This window comes from Eptesicus fuscus, chromosome 8 (genome assembly GCF_027574615.1).
Source record: "Eptesicus fuscus isolate TK198812 chromosome 8, DD_ASM_mEF_20220401, whole genome shotgun sequence".
Lineage (NCBI taxonomy): Eukaryota > Metazoa > Chordata > Mammalia > Chiroptera > Vespertilionidae > Eptesicus > Eptesicus fuscus.
In genome coordinates, this window is record NC_072480.1 from 29,676,952 (window position 1) to 29,701,536 (window position 24,585).

Here is a 24,585-nt window from a genome sequence, read left to right on the forward strand (position 1 = left end):
TCAACTTTGTTTCTATCATTAGGCAAGGTAAGACATAAGAAGGCTAAAATCAAACCTCATTGTTTCAATCCACAAATCTTTACCGAGCACCTTTCATATGCTAAGCACAGTCTAATAAAGAGAGGTATAAATAAAATACGTAAAGTCCCTGGTCTCTTGCCCGCTATTAGTTTACAGTCTAGAAAACAGATTGGAAGTGGCAAAATATGAAAAAATAAAGTTGAAATATAGTAAAGATTCTTTGTTCACTGTTCACACTCCGTAGTTAAACCTCACTTTCATGACTTAGCAGTTAGGTTTTCAATACTTAGCCCCTCTGTTTTAAATACTTGTACTGTACTGAATACTGAATACGTCAAGGACTTTTTCATACTGTAGCCTAACTACAGAAATGTCTTCAAAAAGTAGAATATCACAGAGATTCTTTTACGTATTAACAACCAATCATAGTTTGTCATTCTAGCCCTTGGAATATATATGTATATATACACACACACCCTCATCATGTACACACATGCAGGTACATTTTTATGAAGAAATAAATAAGCATTGACATACAATAAAGTCAAAACCGATCTACTGCTCAGATATTTTATAACAACTTCTGCTTGAAAATGTTTAAGAATATGCTCAACTAAAAAGTCTAAGAATTGACTTAGAGACACACCTATAGTAATGTTGCCAGATACAGTTAAATTTGTATTTCAGAAAATCAATTGTTTTAGTATAAGCATATCTAACATTCAGATTTTACTGGGAAATATTTGCTAAATCTGACACTAACCTAACACGGCCATTTCCAAAACTGGAAAGAAAAAAAATCCGTGGTACTTCTTGCTATATCAAACAAGAAGAGCCAATTCATATGCAATACCAAAATTCAGAATGAAACTCAATCACATTAGATTATTAGTTTCTAATCATCACTGTTCTCTTTTTTAAAAATAGCCTAGGTTTTTAAAAATTCTAAGGGGAAAAAAGTGAGTTTTTTAAAAGTCAGTGGGCTATGTATTACTCAGTAATAAATCAAAAGTACAACTGAGACTAAATTTCTTCACGCATAGAAATATTATGCATTGAATTTTTACCTTAGGTAGTTATTGCACTATACTGGCTACTAATTACAGAAGTATTAAGTAAAAATGACAGATTTATAACAACTGATTAATTTAGTAACATGCCCGATGATGATCAGATATAGAAATTACCTCACAGGATTACTAGTCAAAGAAACTCGAAGTGACTCCAGGCACGTTACAAGTCTCTCATCTGCAGGCCCCATTTTCAATTCATGAATGAATTCCTGAGGTGAGATCTGCCGATTCCTCTTAAGACTTCCCTGTAAAATAAGTAAAAAAAAATTTAATTCATATTGTGTAAAGATTAGCCATTAAACTAACAATTTCATTAGCCCCACCTTTCATATTAACGGCTATACACAACTATTCGGAAAAGTATTACTTTGCGCGGATGATTTCTTTATCTGCGCCCATAAATCCATAAATTCTTAATCCATGGTAGCCATAAAAGATACTAACATAATATCAAAAGATTTGCAAATTAAAATAACTACTTTCCAAATCAAAAATATGAAAAACAATAAAGTGCATATCATAGAAAATATTTTAAATATATAGTAATATATTTTAGGCCCACTCAAAAAACTAATATTAAGAATGACCCTATTAAAATGTATATCCCAAATAGCACAAAAAGCCTGAGATTTTATCCTACATACAAGCTAAGTTAGCCTGCCTGCTCCTGTTTCATGGATGCTGACAGAATACACAAGAATCCTAAGGGAGAGTCAAAAACTTTACTATGTATATATTTATTCCCAACCCACCCACTCCCACAGGAATGATGCAGAGTCCCCATAGGTGATGGATGCCTTCACATGCCATGGATTGCTTCACAGGGAAGAACACTGAGCTCTGGGGATTCACCATTTTTATAGCAAGCAGTAACAAGCCTGCTCATTATCCACAGACAAATATAACTTCACTTCTAAGGCTACCCACTGCAAATGCAACCCTGAGAAATGGCCTGGGTAAAGAGCATTCAAGCCTTCAGTTCCTGGCATAACCAGAAAAAATATACAGTGATACTCAGGGCCCATGACTGCCTGCCTCTCCCAATGATAAATATCTCTCATAAAGGATTTGTATTCAAAATATTTAACAAACCCCTATAAATCAATAGTAATAACACAAATAGTCCAATTACAAAAGAAGATATATAAATGGCCAATAATCACATGAAATGATGTTCCTGATCATTTATCAGAAGGGAAATGCAGACTAAAACAAGTAAAATAACACTATACATTCCCTAGACTGGTGAGGGTGTGAAGCACCTGGAGCCTCCTAGATGACTAGTGGAGATATAACACAGTATTGCCACTCTGCAAAAGAGTTTTAACAGTTTCTTTTAAAACTAAATACACACTGACTATAGGACTCACAATTGCACAACTAGGTGTAGGAGGGGTAAATAAATATATCCATACAATGTTCAGAACAGTTTTATTCATAATAGTCAAAGACTGGAAAAAACCCAAGTATTCATTAACAAGTTTGGTCATATCCATACAATGAAATACTACACAACAACAACAAAATTTCACTACTGATAATGCAACAAAATAAATGAATCAAAAAAAAAATGTTGAGTTAAAGAAGTCAAACAAACAAAAAAATGCATAGTATGGTTCCACCATTTATATAAAAGACCAAAACCAACCTGTCAATTTTTTCTGTAGGACCATTTTACGTTCTAAGTTCAAGACATAGAAGCAGAGATTTTAATTTTTGGTGTGTTTGATTGGAGGATGGGGTTAAAGGTGGACATTTTAAGTGGGCAGCAAGTAGATTTTTCCAATAAACACTGAGAAAGACAGACTAAACTCACCGGCTAAAAATACTTCTTTATTTCAGTTATATAAAGTTTTTCTAGCTTGAACAATTTATTAGGCAATAAATTGCCTAAAGGCCTCTGCATTGTCACCTGAGGTTCCTGCCTCTTACCAAGACCTCACCATCACAGCCCCATCCTTGCACAGGCCTACTCCTAGGTAGCAGTTAGATCTGAGTTGAAACTAACTTCTCAGGACAGGCTGTTTATGAGCCACATAAACTGAGCTACCCGCCCCCCCCACACACCCCCACCCCCCGCCAATTGATTCCTTTTTTCAAAAGGCTCACCACTCTGTATTAAAATAACTTTTACATTTATTATTTAAAGGATATGTTGAATGCCTACCATGTGTCAGACCTTGTTTACATGATGTAGATACAGGGGTTAAAAAAAAGTCAAAGATGACTTCTAGGTTTTTAGTCTAAGCCAAAATATGGTGGCATCTACTTGAATGGGAAGATGAAAGAAGGAGAGTGATAGGGAATGTAGCTATTTAAGTTATGAGTTTGAGCCCTGGCTAGTATGGTAAGTGGTTAGAGCGTCAGCCCACACACCGAAGGGTCGTGGGTTCAATTCCCGGTCAAGGGCACGTACCTGGGTTGTGGGTTCGCTCCCAACCCCAGGGCACTAGTGTGAGGCAACCAGTCCATGTGTCGCTCTCACATCAATGTTTCTCTCTCTCCTCCTCCTCCTCCTCCTCCTCCTCCTCCTCCTTCTCCTCCTCCTCCTCCTCCTCCTCCTCCTCCTCCTTCTCCTCCTCCTCCTCCTCCTTCTCCTCTTTCTCCTCCTCCTCCTCCCTCCCTTCCTTCCTTCCTTCTACTCTCTCTGAGAAAAGCAATAGAAAAAATCCTCATATGAGGATTAAAATTAATTAATTAATTAAAGTTACCAGTTTGAGCTAAGGACATTTTTGTAAGAAAATAATATTTGAGCAGAGACCCGAGTATGGAGGAGGGAACATGGGAAATATGGGAGATGGATATTCCAAGCAAACACAAAGCCCTAAGGCAGGAATGGTATATTCAAAGGAGAGCAAGAAGACACATTTGAATACCAGTGAGCATAACAGAATTATAGATGACAAAGACAGATAAAACAGGAGACGGGATGGAAAAATTACAGTCTGAGTGCCAAGTGTTTTTGCATGACTCTTGAGCTAAGCACACTTTTTACATTTTAAGAAGCTTGTAAGGACACAACAGGAAGCACAGGAGAAAAGGGAGGGGGAAGACAAAGAAGCAGCAACTGAGGCTCTATGGATATACAAAGCCTAAAATGTTTATGATCTTGACCATTTAAGAAAAAGTTTGTAAGCCACTGATATGGTCTTACAAACCACAGTGAGTACTTTAGGCTTTATTCTGAGTGAGTAAAAAATTATTGGAGGGTACTGAGCAGAGAAAAGATCTAATAAGCTTTTTTTTTTTTTTTAATTATTCTAAGTCCTGTGTGGCAACAGACATAAATGGCAAAACATGAAACAAGGAGGCCAATAAGAAGGCTAGCATATTGTTTGGTCACGAGTTGACAGTAGCCAGGTATAAGATGCCAGTGATGGAAGATAGGAGTTACTCAACATGAAGTTCTATCAGACATTTGCTGATAGTTTGGATGTGAGGTGTGAAAGAAAAAGAATTTAAAAATGATGCCAAAGCTTTTGGCCTCAACAAATAAATGAATGGCGTCACCATCTACTAATCACTGTGACCTTGTCAATATCAGTTTGACTGGCAGCTGGATTGGAGATAAGCCTGATCAGAACTTTAAGGGGGAAAGCAAGAAAAAGAATGTACCACTCTTTGAAGAAATTTTCTGTAAAAAAGGAGCAAAAACTGGGGCAATAACTGTGGAGTGACTGGGGGAGGGGACTATACCACGTTTGTACGCTGATGGGAATGAATGACCAAGCAAAAGAGGAGAAACTGGTGATGTAGAAGGTAGTTATAGATGCAGAAAAGCAAACAAGTAAACAAACAAACAAACAAAAAAAAAAACACTGAGTAGATGACAGAGAAAATGACCTACTATATAAGAGAAAAGATTGACCTTGCACAGTTGCAGGAAAAACGTATCATTATAGGAAGAGCAACAACAGAATCAAAGGGAACAGATTCAGGTCGAGTGTTAGATCTGGTGATTAGGAAGTGAGGTATGGCAGGTCTACTTCCTCAATTGTTCAGTGATAGAAGCAGTAATAAAATCAGCTAACAGTAAAAATGCAGAACTGGAGGTATGAGAAGATATGAAATCCTTTTCATAAAATGACAAGGTCTGATATCTGTTAAGGTATATATTAAGAGCATGTTGGTCAGCTGTGGTCATTCGGGAACCACCAGTCAGTGTGGCTACATGCTTCCTCCTAAATGCAGGCTGTGCTGAGGTGCAAATGGAAAAGAGATGGGAAGTTTAACCAAGGGCAGAGTTTATATAAAGAGACAAGTAAACTGAAGGTTTATACAAGAAAACAAAGGACTGTGTGCCTAAGGTCCATAAGGAGAGAAGTAAAGGCATGGTGAGGATGAGGAGACACTAAATATAAAAAAAAATAAAAATGGTAGAGTCATGTGTTTCTGAAGAATTAAACTCCCTGGTCACTGGTGGGAATGAGGTGGAGGTTCTTGGGGCGCAGCTGAAAGAAGCATTTTCAGAAGCTCCTATGGGGAGATGATATGTGGAAGATTTTATTGGTGTAAAGTTACATTTCTCGTCTCCAATGTCCCATTTCCTCCAAGCCAGTCCTGAAAGGGGGGCAGCTGGGAGTTCAACAGAGCCAGAAACAAAGCCAGTGTCCAGAGCTTCCGTATCATGTTGTAGCTGGGTACAGTTCAGCATTCAGGCCAGTTTAAAGTCTATTTGTCCATGTGTGGAGTCCAACAGGCCGTGCACCATGTGGCGCAGGGGAGCGTGCCCCTGCAACAGGAATCACAGGTGCACAGTGCCCTGGAGCCAAGAGACAGCAATCTTCCTTTGTTTGGAAGTTTATATATTCAAGTTTGCAGTGGCCATGCCCAATTACCTGTTTCCAGGTGTGACTGCCAGGCAAGCATTTTCCCATGTCACTCAGACCTTACTGGACATGCATCTAAACTGCCTTATTACATCCCTTCCCCTATCAATCATGGGAGAACAGACCTGGGAATGTTAAATGCAGCTTTTTCGCACAGCTGTGTAAATGGCATACCTATATTATTTGTAACAACCAGGTTATTACACCAGCATCAAATGAATTAGCAGTTCTAAAATGGTTATAGAATTCTTAACGTGGGAGTATTAAGTAAGTAGGAAAGGACTTTTGTATTTTACTATCCAAGATAAGGGGTGGTTGAGATTGGGTGGGAAAAAAAAATCACTGGGCGTGATAAAGTGAAGGAAATAAGCTTACGGCAGTGGTAGTGGCAGGAAGAAAAGCAATGAGCTGGGGAGCCACGACTCCTAGGAGTAAGAAGCCTGTCTGCAGATGCCAGCACCTCTGTATGTGAGGCCTTCCTCTCCACTACAATGCACCTCCTAGGGCATGTCTGCCTCTGCCTAACTCATCACTGTAAAATGCCTGGCATTCAATGAATGAATGAGGTTATAATAAAATGAAAAGTATACAAAGACTGAGTATTAAAACAAGAAACAAAGTTTAAAAAACAATTCAGAAAAAAACAAATGCTTAATCAGAAGAAAATATTTCAAATTAAAGACATAGAAAACAGACCAAATAATTGGAAAATTTGTTCTCAGCACAACCCCCACCACCACCACCACCTTTTATTATATTACTATCAAAATACAGGTATAAAAGAAAGGAAATTGAGGAAGAAAATGTTATGTTACATGAAATATTCCTTTTAAGCACATCTCTTAAGTTTCTTTCATTTACATAACTTCAAAGGAAGTGGGAAGTAGGAGGGGAGAAGGGAAGGAAGCTCATATCTACAAGTCCATTAGCCATGAACATTAAAATGTTTAGAAAGGTTTATCACCTGTGATATCAAACACATCACTGAGATAAGGATGTCCGCCTGACATCATGAAAATTAGAAGGGTATTTATCCAACATAATTTTTAAATCTTTTTTAATCCCTTAGTAAACTTTATTCTAAAACATTGAATGCAGAACAGAAAGTACATACATTATTCTTGTCAGAATCTTCATTAAATATATTCTAAGGTATAAAACATAATACTCACTTTATTACTTATTTCCCTTATATTTCTATTTCTCTAAAACCAAACATTACTTCAGAGAAGGTAATAGTTACCATTTCCTTTGACCCTTCTTGGAGCAAATTCTTCGGTCCCTGCCTCAATGCCTTGGATGTCTTCTCAGTTCAGGTGTAAGAATTATTCGGTGTATGTATCTTCAATGTTTTATCTTATTTATTTGTTTGCAGAGTAATACCAAATACCATTGTATGACAAATTAATAATATACCATACCTCAGGTTACCAGTGGAAAATACTGAAGAACTGACTTTCTTATTTTTAATTATTAAATTTCTATACAACCATGGAGAATCCACAATTAAATGATAACATGATTTTTAAAATAATGTAAATAGAAAGCTAAATCTAAAAAGTCTGCATTCTCTGCAGACACTGACACAGCATAATGTCAGTGTGGGTCAAGACAGGGATCTTTCAGTCCCTAATCAAGTATCAAACACATGGCAGCTGCTTTAGGCAAAAGTATGCCTAGATTATTTGACACAGCACAGAAATCAGAAATTATATTCTTAAGCATTAATCAAATCACTATAAAGTATTATTCCATACATTAAATCAAATTTTGTTTCTCCTGAAAAGCCTATACTACAATTTACCATCAACATCCTCAACTGCAGGCAAAAGTGTAGTCTTTTAATCACACTTTAAAACTGCTGATTTTCCATCAATATATCAATAATGACAATTAAATAATTAAAGGAAAAAGTGCTGATTTTCTTTATGAATTTAATATAAAGACACAAACTATATAGCTTCTAGAGATGTAAAAAGTTTTAAATATTGGGGGACTGGAAGACCAGGTTGAAACTACAAGTAAGTTTGGATGAAGTTAATTATTAGACTCAAGATCCTTCTCCATAACATTCACTTTGTAATTTTTAGCTCATCAACTGCAGAAAACAAAGATTCCATCAACATAAAGCCAAAATAGTCAAGAAGCCTAAGTTCTCAGAGTTATGAGAGAGTGTGTATGTACTCCCCCACGGGTGTATGTGTCTCCCTCTATGTCTATAGGTTTTAATTTATGTCAGTAACCATAAATGAACTATCTTAGTTTCTTTATAGTATTATAATTCCTAAATTCTTGGTACCTATTATTTAGGTGATGAGACTTGTTAAGATGAATAAGATGATACAAAATGTAGAGACTATTTAAAGATATAGTTTGCATTGATAATGACAATATTTTAAGAAGACAGCAGAGTCAGCACTGTACAAAAAGAGTAAGCACAGTTGCTGCCAATGGAGTAATTATAATCTAAATTACTATCATGTATATTGCTATTAAAATGCATTGCAACAATTTCCTTACATTTTTCAAATGATTTCTAGCATCTCTAGTGTCACTGATCAACAGAAACACTAAGCTGTCATTGCAATACGAATTATTTCTTTTCAGAACATTTACAACCCTAACAGATCTCCATTGCTAATAAAATTTGTTATTCCGAGATGATATTATGCAAACTCATACTAGGAGCTATGAGTGATGTGAAGTGCTGTAGAAACAAAGTTTAGCAAAGAGTTCCCTTAAAGAGTTACTCATAATTTTTTTTCATAAACATTTAATGAGCACCATTATGTAGCAAGAACTCTGGCTATAATTTTGGAGGCTGCTTTTAAAGTACATTAAAAGTAACATATGTTAAAGTTTAGAATTACCAAGTACATTATTACAAAGAAATATGATATAAAAAATATGCTGTTCTTTCAGTTCCTAAAATGTATCTATAGGAATAAAAAACGACTGATGGAACACTAGTTTAGACACTTAGAAATTAACTTAAAATAACAAAAGAAATTTCTACACTTGGGCTTTTTCACAACATTCACAACATACTACCAACTCACATTAACTTCCCTTCTGGTCACAGGAAAGCTTTCTTGCTTTGGCTCACTGCCTTCAATAAGACACTTGAATATTTACACTATTTTATGTATTTAAGAAGGGTTGCTTCAACTGTTGAATGCAATATCCTGTTGTTATAAAACTTCTACCTGCTTATCATAACCAGAACTGAGGTGTTATTTTAGCTTTCAAGTCTTAAAAGTGAGATATCATAATAGTTAACAGTCAACTGCTTCTACCCAAAGCCAGAGACTAGCAGCTGAATAAACAATGGTGAGCCACACGCATGAGCACATTGCATCAACTGTAGCACGCAGTTTTAAGAATGAGGTATCTCTGAACTAATATAGGATGGTTTTTAGAATATATTTTGGAGTGAAAACATCACAAAAGAATACATATAGTATATTACTTTGTGTTTATGAAAGAAAAATGAGAAAATACAATTTTTTATTTGTGCAAAATGATGGAGAAAGAAATATGATGATACAAAATGTGAAACTAATGAGACTGCATACCTTTCAAGGGGTGGATGGGAACATGGTGAAGACGAGAGAGTAGAACAAGAAATTAGGGTGACAATTCTCTGAATATACCCTTTGTGAAGTTTTTGGTGGTGTTTTTGTTTGTGGGTTTCTTTTTTATAGGGAGAGAAAGAGAGAAGGAGGGAGGGAGGGAGATCCGTTGCATCAGGTACATGCCCTGACTAGGAATTGAACTCACGACCCTTCAGTGCACGGGACAACACTGTGACCACTGAAATACATGGGCCAGGGCTTTTTGTGTAGTTTTGACTTTTGGAACTAGATAGTTCATATAATCAAAAAGAAAAATATAAAATCAAGAAGGATGGGGAAAAAAATCCTAAAATGAAATAAATCCAAGTCAAATAAACCTAACTGTATTTCAAATGTGTAACAAGCCAAAACCGGTTTGGCTCAGTGGATAGAGCGTCGGCCTGCGGACTCAAGGGTCCCAGGTTCGATTCCGGTCAAGGGCATGTACCTTGGTTGCGGGCACATCCCCAGTGGGGAGTGTGCAGGAGGCAGCTGATCGATGTTTCTCTCTCATCGATGTTTCTAACTCTCTATCCCTCTCTCTTCCTCTCTGTAAAAAATCAATAAAATATATATTTAATAAAAAAAAAAAAATGTGTAACAATGTCAGAAATAACCAGAATATGAAAATTAAAGATATCAGAAAAAACTTATGGTTTGGGAAGGAAAAGGGGGTGGCTATTCTGAGAGATAGAAGAAATGGATAGATAGCTAAAGACAGAAAAAAGCCCTGGCCAGGTGACTCAACTGGTTAGAGCAGTGGTCAGCAAACTCATTAGTCAACAGAGCCAAATATCAACAGTACAACGATTGAAATTTCTTTTGAGAGCCAAATTTTTTAAACTTAAACTTCTTCTAATGCCACTTCTTCAAAATAGACTCACCCAGGCCGTGGTATTTTGTGGAAGAGCCACACTCAAGGGGCCAAAGAGCCATATGTGGCTCGCGAGCCGCAGATTGCTGATCACTGGGTTAGAGCATCCTCCCCATACACCAAGGTTGCAGATTCAATCCCCAGTCAGGGCACATATAAGAATCAACCAATTAATGCATAAATAAGTGTTACAACAAACTGATATTTGTTTCTTTTTCTTTATCTCTCCCTAAAAAAAATTTAAAAGATAAATACATACTTTTTAAAAAATAAAATGTGCTTCTTAGCATCCAATGGAATGTCTCTAAAAATAAAACTGAAATAAAAAATAAAGACAAAAACACTAGATATAAGATGGGTGAGTATATATACATATGTATTTTCTATATATTAATATACACGTTTCATATATGCACATGTATGTCCACATATATACAATATTCAAATGTAATACATGTTTATATGTACCATGTATATATATATACACACATATCTATACTAATAAAAGGCCTGTGGCCGTGACGCCGTAACGACCAAAGACTGGTCACCAGGAGGCTGTGTGCATGGCCCGAGGCGCACACGGGTGGGCAGGGACCTGACTCTGCGTCCCATGTCCCGCCTGGTGCTGCGGGAGTCAGTCTGGGTCCCACCAGCGCAGCAGGTCAAAGGGAGAGAGAGAGAATACACACATATATCCTAAATTCCCATAATCTAGCAACCAGATATTGGTTTCTAAAAAGCAGTCCCCACTCAAAGGGACTTTCCTTGGAGAAAAAGCTGATTCCATGGCTGGGGTTAGGACAGCACACGATGATCCTGGGAAATCCTATACAACATAGTAAGGATGTGCTCAAAGCATAATAGGATATGCAATATGCCCAAGAACAAAGGAACCAGTTTGAGGGGTTTCTATTGGCCAAACCTACCAGAGTTCAGGAGGGTGGGATGGAGTGACTGATTAAAGGACACAGCTTTTCCTTTAGTGGTAATGAAAATGTTCTGGAACTAGATGTTGGGAAGATAAATGCCAATGAATTGTACACGATAAATGGTTAATATGATGGATTTTATATTATGTAAATTTTACCATAATAAAAATGTTTTAAAACCCATTTATAAGACAGAAATTAATTTGTAGTGCTAGAAGGCAGGACAGGAGTTATATTGGGGAAGAGAAACTGTCGTGATGGGGACATTCAAGCTTGCCGGCACAGCCCTATTTCTCCAGCTGGGTACCGGTTAAATGGGTGTGTTCATTCCGTAATAGTTTATTTAGTGCTATATTAAAGATTTTTCAACTTTATAAATTTAAGTTAAAATATTTAAAAACTGTCAAATGCACTAATGTTTTATGCTTTATACTATTTCTGAGGTTAGACAAGTACATTCAAGTTGAATTCCTTTTAAATCTTTAAGTTAGGTTTTAAAACATGGCATTTAAAATATTTTATACAGGATAACATTATATATTTCCTTGCTAAAAAAAAATGATATCAAAAGGGGAAAATTATACTGTGTCAAATAATGCCATTTGTTTTATTTAGCATCTTCAGTATAACTTTTAAAACGTTAGTTCCAGCCCTGGCCAGTTTGCTCAGTGATTAGAGCGACAGCCTGCAGACCAAAGGGTCACGGGTTTAATTCCCAGTCAAGGGCATGCCCCTGGGTTAGTTTTCCCGACCCCAGTTGGGGCACATGCAGAAAGCAACCAACTGATGTCTCTCTCACATTGATGTTCTCTCTCTCCCTCTTTCCCTCCCTTCCATCCTCTCTAAAAAGCAATGGAGTATTGAGAGGAGATATAGAGAAATAAAATTGATCATAAACTGATAATTTGTTGAAGCTTAGAGATGGATACATGGGAGGTCAATATATTATTTGCCTATTTCTTTATTTGATGAACATTTTTCTTAAAATGTTTTTTTAAAGACTAAGTTTCCTACATCCCTATCTATGCCTGCTAGATTTTGCTTTCCCAACGTTTGTTTTTTTGTGTGTTTTTTAATATAAGCATAATTTCATGGACACAGACAATAGTGTGATGAAGGCCTGGCTGAGGTAGGTGCAGGGTGGAGGGGGAGGTCAAAGGGAATAAAACAAAGAGATATTTAAAAAATAAAAAGCAATGGGAAAAAATATCCTCAGGTAAAGATTTAAAATGTTTAGTTCCATTTAAACAACAAATTGCACTTTAAAGCTAAAATAAAATAAAAAACAAAAAACCAGCCCAAAGAGTTTTTGAGTGTGTGTGTGTGTGGGTGTGGGGGGGGGGGGGGGGGGGCTGATTAACTAAACATGTATCTTCTAATCTGTCAGCTTCTCTTTGATGATTCAATGAAAAATAAAGATTTATTTGGCAGATCTGAACAGGCGGGAAAAAAATGTTCTGATGCTTTTAGTCACTGGTTCACTATCTTCTTTATTATGTTGATTATGTTTATGTAAAAAGAAAAACCACAATAAAATTTCATTGGACATTCAGCAAAAATGGAGAAAAGAGGAAAAAAAAAAAGTGGGCTGGGGTCTCAGGGATGGGGGTCGGTAAGAAAACATCTCAGGGATGGGGGTCGGTAAGAAAACACCAGATGTTCCAGTCTTTAAAACTAGGCAATTTGTTCTTCAACCCCTCCAGATAATTGCAAAATTATTTGCCTCCACAATTCTAAGTAGTACTTTCAAGTGTCACTGTTGCATTTACAGTGTAAGCCTATCTGCACTTTCCGCTTCTTTCTTTTTCTTGATTTATGGAAGAAAACTACTTAAGGTGCATCTTTGTATACACATGTTAAGCTACAAATCTAATCTGTTTATGTTAATAAAAAGCTCAAAAATATAAAACAGTAAAAAGAAAACAATATACTTCAGATTATTCTTCATATAAATAATGTTAACAGCTAAATATGGGTCAAAAAATAAATAGGAGAATGGGAACTAAGGAGAAAATAAACCAATGGGACTACATCAAAATAAAAAGCTTCTGCACAGCAAAAGAAACCATCAACAAAACAACAAGAAAGCCCACTGAATGGGAGAACATATTTACCAATGTTATATCCAACAAGGAGTTAATCTCCAAAATGTATAGGGAACTCACACAACTTAACAAATGGAAGATAAACAAACCAATCAAAAAATGGGCAAAGGACCAAAATAGACACTTTTCGAAAAAGGACAAACAGAAGGCCAAGATACATATGAAAACATGCTCAAAGTCACTAATTATCAGACAGATGCAAATCAAAACGACAATGAGGTACCATCTCACACCTGTCAGAATGGCTATCATCAACAAATGACAAGTGCTAGAGAGATGCGGAGAAAAAGGAACCCTCATGCACTGCTGGTGGGAGTGCAGACTGGTGCAGCCACTGTGGAAAACAGTATGGCGTTTTCTTAAAAAAATGACAAATGGAACTCCCATTTGACCCAGTAATCCCACTTCTAAGAGTATATCCCAAGAAACCAGAAACACCAATCAGAAAGGACATATGCACCCCTTATGTTCATAGCAGCACAGTTTACGATAGCTAAGATTTGGAAACAGCCTAGGTGCCTATCAGCAGATGAGTGGATTAGAAAACTGTGGTACATCTACACAATGGAATACTATGCCACTGTAAAAAAGAAAGAACTCTTACCATTCACATCAGCATGGATGGACCTGGAGAGCATTATGCTAAGCAAAATAAGCCAGTCAGAGAAAGATAAATATCACATGATCACTCATTTGTGGGATATAATAAACAACATAAACTGATGAACAAAAATAGATCCAGAGACACAGAAGCATCGAACAGACCATCAAACCTCAGAGGGAAGGCGGGGGGGAGGGAGGGGGGTGCGTGTAAGAGATCAACCAAAGGACTTGTATGCATGCATATAAGCAAAACCTATGGACACAGACAGTCAGGGGATTATGGCATGTGCTGAGGGGTGGGAGTGGCCGGGGAGAGGTCAATGGCGGGGAAAGGAGACAAATGTAATGCTTTAAACAATAAAGAATTTAAATTTTTAAAAAAGAATATTAAGTATATCTGGGGGGGAAATAAAAAGGCAACCAGTCAATGTTTCTTCAAATCATGTTTCTCTCTCTAAAAAATAAATAAATAAAATCAACAAACATATTCTCAGATGAGGATTTAAACAAACACACACACACACACACACACACACACACACACACACACGCACGAGAGAAAATTCTGCCCAGGAGGTACTCACCATCAGGTGGGAAAGACCATCTAAACAGTTACAAGATGGAGGATCCTAGATATAAATTCATTCTTAGTGAGCAGATTGAGGATGTCCCATCTGTCACCAAGGTAATCAGGGAAAGCTTCCTTGATTCAAGAAGCAGGTCTTACAGGAGGGGAGTGGGAAATAAATAACAGAGAGAGGTGAAAGACCTAGTATATTTTAGGAACTACGTGACTACATTACAGGTAGTGTAGTGAGTGTGGAGAAGAGAAAACACAAAATACACAGAAACAGAACGTGGAAGGCTCCTGCCTCATACCAAGGGAAGTAAAGTTTAACCCACAGATAACAGAAAGTCACTTCAGAATTGGAAATAAAGTACAAGAATTGGCAACAGTAAGAAGACGGGAACATGAGCCTCTGAGGCGGCTTGTAAGTTTAGAGACAAGGCCAGTCCAGGTGAATTTGTAAGAAAGAATTCATCTTCTCAGTTCTATTATAACCTTTAAAAAAGAAAAAGAACAGAGAAGAAACAGCTGGGAAGAGTTACTAGCGTTGATCACAAAAGTGTGTTGAAGGAAACCCCTGACATGTCCTATCTCCAATGCACTTAAGAGACTAAATACTAGAATCATTTCTCCTGTTAACAGACAAAAAGGAGCCTCGTTCTTAGCATCCCATTCTTCTCATAATATTCAATATTCAATTTTTTCCCCCCAAACCTACCTTTTCAACCTCATATCCCACTGTTCTCTTTCATGGCAACTTCACTACAGAAAAATGAACAACTTCCCAACCACTCACACACATCCTGGTTTTCCCACCTACATACATCTTTGCTGGTATGATTCCTACAGTCTTCTATACATCCACATCCCTACTTCCAAATGTTTAAATTCTACCTGTCCTACATTCTTACTCAATGCCACCTTCCCATTGAAACCTTTTCTAATCACTTCAGCAGGAGGTAATTCTGACCTCCAAATTACCACTTCAAGTTTATTTCTCCTATGGTACTTCAATTATTTCTACCTGGCTTCATTAACATATTTCTACCTTTTATGATTCCTACCATAATAAGAACTGCTTGGCAATAGAATATTTGGCTCATCTTTATATGCATTCCAAAAAACAGGAACTCAAACCATTTAAGAAATCTAACAAATCCTATCTTAATCAAAACCACATTAGGGGAGTTGGTTAAAACAATCTAGTTACACTCATTCTTTCAAGAGTATATGAGCATCTATTACATGCAGCAAGTGTTCCACATGTTAAAAATGAGTGAAATGAACTAAACTAGCAAAAATCCTTATTAAGTTTTAGCAATTCGGTTTTGGGATGTTTACCAATTTGGGAGGTCATTCTTTACTTTCCAAAGTAGCATCAGTACTATTACTCCTTAGACAGTGACTCAATATATTTCAATTACCTCCTAAACCTTTCCTCCAAATATCTACCAAGCACTGCCCCTCATGAACTACATGGATAAATAAGGATATCTGTCCTGGTAGAAAAGATGAGCACATCAGATTCTCAAGCTCTGTGCTGAGGAAGAATCTGGACAAATAGTAAAAAATAACTAATACAAAAATAAGTAATACAAATTATTTGAGTTCCCAGACCTGGTCTTACTAGTATATATTGACTGGTTGTCTCTTCTATTAAAATGTAGGCTACATGAGAGTAGGAACATGGTCAGCTTTTTTCATTACAATATCAATATTGCCTAGAACAATGCCTGGTACATAGCAATATTTATTTATTTTTAAATGAAAGCATGGATGAATGGATGAATGAATGACTGAATGAATGAGATTAAATATTTCTAGGAGTCTAACACACATAGTGCTATTATAATGACTCAGAGTAAAGATAATGACTTGAAGACCTGGCCTGTGTCAATCCATCAACATATGTTCATCTCTGGATTTGATTGTAAAAACAATTGTCATAAATTCCCAGGGTAGTTTATAAACAGGCAATATTCCCAGCCTGCCATTCCCTAAAAATCATTATTAAATAGCAAAATAAAATATAGCACTTTTAATAAAACATCTGCCTTTATAAATGGACCAAGAACATTCAAGTAGATAGTATAAATTTACAGGAATATAATTTTAAGTGCAACTTTCATGCATTGATATGTATCATAAGCAATAAGCCATTTAATAAGCATAAAAGTAAAGGTTTCTCCTTGAAGCACTACCACCCTGAAATCTAATAATGGAAATGGAGTAATTCACACTTGAATTTTTTAATAAGAATGCATAACAAAAATAAAATTTTACATACAAGAAAAGCAAATATCTTGTGTTATGTTATACAACTAATTCCAGATGAATTAAATAAATTAATTTCTGAAATATATACATTATTTTCCATTTTTACAGTCCATATCACAGGTTATGATTCATAATTAAATACAATGGTGTTGCTGGTAAGTGTTTAAAAACCACCTCTCAGGAAAACAACTTATTGGTAGTGTTTGCCAATCAAACACCCCCAGATGGTTGATTACAAATGCAATGTTACTGAACATGACAAAGAAGCTGGCTCTAGAACACCACTGAAAAATACATTGTGCTAGACTAGTTGGTGTTTGCTATAGACCGTATTTATAAATCTTTGATTTATTCATCAATAACTTATTGTGCATATGCTACATCCCAGGTTGCGATGGAGACATAATAAAAATTACACAATCCCTGCCTTTGGTGACATTAGAGTTCTTGTGAAATTAGAATGGTACAATGTCCTAAGAATTTCAAATTGCTTAAAAATCTTAGAAAAGTGACATGTCTTTCATTTTTCAGTTGGCATCCTATCTAATAATAGACAAATATGCAAATTGACCATACCTCCGACACACCCACAAGCCACGCCCACAAGCCACGCCCACCATCCAATCAGAGCGAGTATGCAAATTAACCCAAACCAAGATGCTTACAGCCACAGAGACCAAGGTTTCCTAGGTAACAGAGGAAGCCAAGCTTTCTGCCAGCTGTTGCAGACCTAAGCCTCCACTCAAGCTACAAAGTTTCAATTATAGAAGGTAAACAAATTCAAACAAATGGTGGCAGAATGGAGCTTGAGAGAGCAGGCCAGGGTTGCTGCCGGCAACAGGGGAAGCAAAGCTTTCCCCATACCCTGGCCGGGCCCACCCGCTTAAGGCAACAAAGTTTCAATTATAACCCCAACACAAATGGCTGCGGGCCTCGGAGGGAGCCCCAGGCTTGGCTCTGCTACAGGCTACAAAGTTTCAATTGTAGAAGGAAAATAAATTCCAGATACCAGGGCCTCCACTTGCATTGCCAGGGGGCGTGGCCTGCCTGCAAACCACCACAGGCCCCTCGCTCAGGCCGCCCCATGTCCCAAGGGAACCCCACCCTGATCAGGGACACCCTTCAGGGCAAACCAGCTGGCCCCCACCCCTGTACCAGGCCTCTATCCTACCTAATAAAAGAGTAATATACAGATTGATCATCACTGCAACAAACAATATAGCTGCCCCCATGTGGTCAAAGATCCTGCCCCCATGTGGACACAAGATGGCCACCACAAGATGGCCAGCAGGAGAGGGCAGTTGGGAGGCACCCGGCCTGCAAGGGAGAGTAGTTGAGAAGGACCAGGCCTGCAAGGGAGGTCAGTTGTAGGTGATCAACCCTGCAGGAGAGGGCAGTTAGGGGTGACCAGGCCGGCAGAGGAGGGAAGTTGGGGGCAAACAGGCTGGCATGCAGAGTGGTTAGGGGGTGATCAGGCTGGCAGGCAGAAGCGGTTAGGGGCAATCAGGAAGGCAGGCAGGCAAGCAGTTGGGAGCCAGCAGTCCTGGATTGTGAGAGGGATGTCCGACTGCCCATTTAGGCCCGATCCCTGGGCAGTCGGACATCTCTTGAGGGGTCCCAGATTGTAGAGGGTACAGGCTGGGCTGAGGGACAACCCCCCTCCGTGCACGAATTTCGTGCACTGGGCCTCTAGTTAATTTATATTCATTTTAGATTGTTCAACCATCAATCTTACTTCATCCCATCTCAATACAGGGGTATGCAAAGTAGGTTTACAGTTGTGAAAACACAACACAGACTTTATTCTTATATTATAATTTATTGGTTTTATTTTTATTAACCTACTTTGCCCACCCCTGTATTAAGTAACAAGTTAACCTAAATATAACAAAGTGACAATGAATTAAAGAGCAATATGCTTATTACATGTATATAATCAATATTCTAAACAAATTAAAAAATAATTTTCTTGCTAAAAGTCTGATTCTCTTTTAATTTACATCTTCCAATACATTTACTCAACTGATATTTATCAAATGCAAACTAGATGCATATATATATGCATGCATACATACATACATATATACATACATATACACATATATACCAGTAGCCCTGCGCACGAATCCGTGCGCCAGTAGCTCTCTGCCACCCTCCTGTAGCTCCCCCTGCCCCCCGCCCCCTCCCTCCCCCATAGCTTGCTGCCCTGCCCCCTCCTGTAGCTTTTCATCACCCGATTGTAGTTCGCTGCCACACCCTCCTGCAGATCCGTTATGGTCGTTATTCGGTTGATCGTAACGCCTCAAGGCATAATGGATAATTAGCATATTCCTCTCTTATTATATAGGATGGCCTAATATGTATATGCATCCTAATATGTATATTTACCATACATATATGGTAAATAGGCATATACATATACAGAAAATAGGCATATGCATCTCTTTATTCAACCAACATTTATTAAATGCCAAATAAATATAATCAGATAGCAGACCCCTTGCTAAGGTACAAAGTGATTAAGATGTCATTACCTCAAGAGTATTTCCTTTATAGTAAATCTATTTACCATCTTCAATTTATGCCCAAAGGTTAGGGCAGTGATCAGCAAACTGCGGCTCTCGAGCCACATGCGGCTCTTTGGCCCCTTGAGTGTGGCTCTTCCACAAAATACCATGGCCTGGGCAAGTCTATTTTGAAGAAGTGGCATTAGAAGAAGTTTAAGTTTAAAAAATTTGGCTCTCAAAAGAAATTTTGATCATTATACTGTTGACATTTGGCTCTGTTGACTAATGAGTTTGCCGACCACTGGGTTAGGGCCTTCAAATATTTCTCAACTTCTTCAGTTTGGCAGTGGGTTTTAAAACATGGTTTTCTGAAATCCTTTAGTAATGATTTCCATATAACTAAACCTGTATTGTCCTTTTGATACGGTTCTCTTAGTTTTTAAGAACTCTTTATAGTCATTTGCATGTAAGTATGCATATAGATATATATACATACACATAATTTTTCATAAATCCTAACAAGTTAAAAGTTTTACCAAGCTATTCTATACACCTTCCCATTATAAGGCAATCCATGTAAAAATCCTCGTTTACATGCTTCTGTATTTTAACCAATGCTCACATAATCACATGCATATGTGTGCACATGTGTGTGTATATACATACAGGTAGAATTTGTTTTTTAGTGGTATCATCTTACATAATTTTCTGTATGTTGGTTTATTCTGACTTAGACCTCTTGGAAGTTTGTCAATGTGTTATAAATGTAATTCATTCTAATATTGGCATAATTATCCATGGTATAAATAACCATAATTTATCAAATTATGGTGCTTTTATTTCTAAGTCATAGATTCCCAGGAGTGAAATCCCTGGGTCAAAGAGTATGTATATTTTTCTTTTTCATAGACATTTCAGATAGCTTCCCCAAAATACTATATAATTTTATAGCTCCACCAGCAATGTATTAAGGTACTTTTTTTCCACTAGAATAGTAAAAATATCTAATGGGTGTAAAATTACTTTAGTATGAATATACATATAACTCAAAATTTTACATATGTACTTACGTTTTGGGATGTTCTTTTTGAATTGTCATTGGCTCATTTTTTTAAATTGGATTTTCTTTTTCTGGTCAGCTCATGAATGTTCACAATAGGGTATAAATATTAACCCTTTGTCAAGATCATTAGAAATATTTTTAACCACATCTCTCATCGTTTGCCTAAGTTTAGTTTGGTATTCAAATGGTTTTAGCTTCTTCTGTAAACAGCTGATTATGCCTATGTTTTCTTTTACAGTTTCAAGCTTTCCATTTCTTAGAGAAAACTGTTCAGTAGTCAGAGAAGATAACACCAATGTTCAAAGGCCAAGGGAAGAGGGAAGGGAAAGTCCCAACATTGGACTTTCATTCTCCTCATCCCTTCTCTTCCAGGTAGAAAAGTCAATAAAAGGTCTTTTTTCCTTATTAGTTCAAATTGAATTTCTATTACTAACAACTAGAAGAGATTTGACTAATAATATGATGTACTTACTCAACTGAATTACTAAGTTTGTCAGACTGTGGTTTTTATGCTAGGACTAAAAAATCCACACTAGCCGAGACCGGTTTGGCTCAGTGGATAGAGCGTCGGTCTGTGGACTGAAGGGTCCTGGGTTCGATTCCGGTCAAGGGCATGTACATTGGTTGCAGGCAAATCCCCGGTGGGGGTTGTGCAGGAGGCAGCTGGTCGATGTATCTCTCTCATCGATGTTTCTAGCTCTCTATCCCTCTCCCTTTCTCTCTGTGAAAAATCAATAAAATATATTAAAAAAAAAAAAAAAGAAAAATCCACACTATATAGTTCCCATTTTCATTACCTATATCAGTTTTCCTAAATCCCCAAGTTTGTTTTTTGTTAATCCTCACCTGAGTATATTTTTTCCTTTTTTTTTTTTTTAATTAGACAATGGCAGGGACGGGGAGAGAAGATGAGGATGAAAAGATGAGGAGTGGGAGAGGGATATGTGAAGGAGACATAATGATTGGTTGCCTCCAGCATAGGCCCCAATGAGGGCAGAGGAGGCAGGGATCCCAACACCCTTCCGTGTGAGAGTTAACGATCTAACCACTTAGCAACACAGGCCAAGGCCCCACATTTTTAACTGAATTTATTGGGGTCACATTGATTAATAAATTTATATAGGTTTCAGGGGTACAATTCTATAATACATCATCCGTACATTGTATGGTGTGCTCATCACCCCAAGCCAAGTCTCCTTCTATCACCATTAATCCCTCCTTTCCTTCTGGTAATCACCATAATATTGTCTATGTCTATGAGGGTTTTTGGTTTTGGTTTTGGTTTTTTTGTTTTTTGCTCAATCCCTTCACCTTTTTCACCCGGTCCCGTCCCCACTCCCCTCAGGGCAGCTGTCAGTCTGTTCTCTGTTATCTATGAGTCTAAATCTTCACATATTTATACAGAGAAACTATCATTACATAGTTTAAGGAAAATAAAATGTAATTATTTCTTAAAGCACTGAGTTTTTGAAATTTATATAGAATTGACAGTATTATTTAAATTACTCCTAAGAACTATGATGATAATAATACACTTAGAGTTTCCACTTGATAAACGTGTCCGTTCCCCTAACAGAAAATTTCACACAATTTTTATCCTTTGAATTTTTTATTATTTTATACCATAAGTGAGGGAAGCTTCACTGCTAGATACTGGGCCAGAAAGTTATGGATATGATGGCTAATTCTTAATTTGAGAAAGTATTTATAATTTTACATGTTTGTTCTCATTTTAAAACCCAGATCCCTAAAGGCTTTATTCCTATATAATTCTAGCATTTCTCCACTTGAAATTTAGAGAAAGATGAGAAATAAAAAGTTGAACTACATAGTAAGCATTTAGTAATGATGAGAAAAGACAAAATTTATGTCAATGTTTTGCTGCCCCAAATATCCTGTGCTGAGGTCATCTCATGCTTGGAAGAGAGAAGTGAGAAATCAGACACGCAGGCTCACCATGCAGGTGAGCTACAGGAGGATGCATGAAAAGAGTTCTCTGAATCTGGGACAAAAACAGTCTTGACAAGCTATTGCAACTCACTCCTTGAACTTTGGAATCCACAACTGAAGGCAGCAATAGAGTTGGTGAAACATCTGGTGATGTTTGCAATACCCACAGAATCAGATGCTGAGAAAGCCTCCCAACAGCCCCTCCATACAATGGTCACACACAAATCCAGAAGCAGAATGTGCCTTGAGTCCCCAGACTTCCTTCCCAATGCACACACCAGACTCAAAGCTACCCAAACCCAAAGGCAGCATGAAGACAGGATGAGAGCCAATCATATGCTACACTGTTTTGAACATGTTCTCTTTTCATTTCCAGACTCCTAGAAGGAAGCTCTTGCTTAATGTGAAGCCCTCAAATCCACATGTTGTCTCTTTCTTTAAATGATTTCGTAGTCATGTACTATTGCTTCTTACTTGATCTTCTGATATTCACTTGCTCCCCAGCCTCGCCTTACCCTCAGGGTTACTCGAGTCGGTGTTATTTACCTGATTGTGATTTTTCTAGCCTCTTCAGAGCCCAAGAGAAGATTTAAAGTTTCTAATTAGCCTTTATCATCTTCTTTTGCTGGGCTTTCTACTTCTCTCCTATCAGTCTACATTGTGTCCCTTGGAATTCTAGGCTTCTGTAGACGCGCCTCAGAGCCAACCAGAAGTTGACCCCTAAGGCTCAATATTCTTTCTCAAACAAAACGAATACACCTTTACCTTTGAAATATGATGGGGAAAGTGAGCAAGGAAGATATCTATGTAAGACTATATTTTTATAAAAAGGACTCTTGCACTAAACAGAATTTAGCAAACATTAGTCTGCATTAGTATATGTTCATATTATCCAAACTCAAATGGGCCCTCAAGAGATTTCAGATATTTTACTTATATTCTATTCTCTCAATACCTGTTCAAAACTCCTTAGCTCTTTTTTTAAAACTATCCCTCTCTGCCCAACTCTTACCATATGACTTTGCCCCTTGCTTCACCATCAGTCTAATCCCAGCACCTATTTCATTAATTTTGGTTACTGGTCCCATTTAACCTCTCCCAAAATTTCTCTTACAAATGTTCATCAGTGAACTCCTAACCCTTATGTCTCTCCTCAGTGCCCATCCCCCATTCTCCTAAAAGCCAAACACTGTTGTATTTTTCCACTTGAATCCTAGACTACCACATATAATTCTTCCCCACCTCTCTATACCACATCAAAGATGCAGATATGGCTATAGCAGCTTATCACAATCCTCTACTGGGTTTCTCCTCCTCCCCCATTTAACTGAAGCTTTCAACTATGGCTCCACCATTTATCTCTTCTTGCTAAGTTGTTCACTGCTATTGAAGACATGGCTGAAAACTTAACTCTGGCAACATTAAAACTTTCCTTGAAATGGGAATTAAATATCAAAAGGCACAAGATGGCAAATGTATTTTTATCCAAGAGTACCTTATACTACTAACTCTAAGTTACCAGTTACTATGAATCTCTAACAAGCCTCAGAATATAAGAAGCTGGAACATAATCAGGACACTATTAAAATAAATAGGAAAAATAGAAGAAATAAGGCCGATACTTTTAAAATTATTAGAGAAAGGACCTATTATTAAAATTGCTTTACCTAAGACATATGCCAGACACCACACATGCAGTGAAAACATGAAATATTTCATTGATTCCCCATAAACACCTTTTGAGGTTGATATTCTCAACCTCATTTTCCAGAATTTAAAAAAGGAATTTATGAATGTTAACAGTTCGGTTGTATCTGGTGAAGAAATTATGGTTTTGTTTTCCTCTTTTTGCTGTATATGTATGTTTCATAATGACTACACATTACTTTTGAAAACATTAAGATTAACATATGAAGTTTTCAACTAAATGGCTTTAAAATCAGAGATTGTAATTGAGTGACATATCCTGGTAAAGGGCGAAATCAAAGAATTTTCAGAAATGGAAAGTAACGTAGATGTGATGAGATCTGGCCCCTAATTTTTCATATTAAAGGGGAAAAAAATCAGTTTAGGTAATAAATTCTAGAGCACAGAAAAAATCACATGAAATGCTTCAAATATATGTGATACTTTTCACATATTTAATGAGTAATCTACCTTTTCTGTGAGCCA

General features: G+C 37.2%; 1 protein-coding gene across 1 annotated transcript in view; it reads right to left on the minus strand.

The window, feature by feature from the left end:
- DIAPH3 (diaphanous related formin 3) overlaps positions 1–24,585 on the minus strand; it is a 564,474-nt gene that overhangs the window by 427,087 nt on the left and 112,802 nt on the right. The window contains exon 5 of the mRNA XM_054719838.1: positions 1,209–1,339. Coding sequence (XP_054575813.1) covers positions 1,209–1,339 — 131 coding nt within the window. The remainder of the gene's footprint in view (positions 1–1,208; positions 1,340–24,585) is intronic.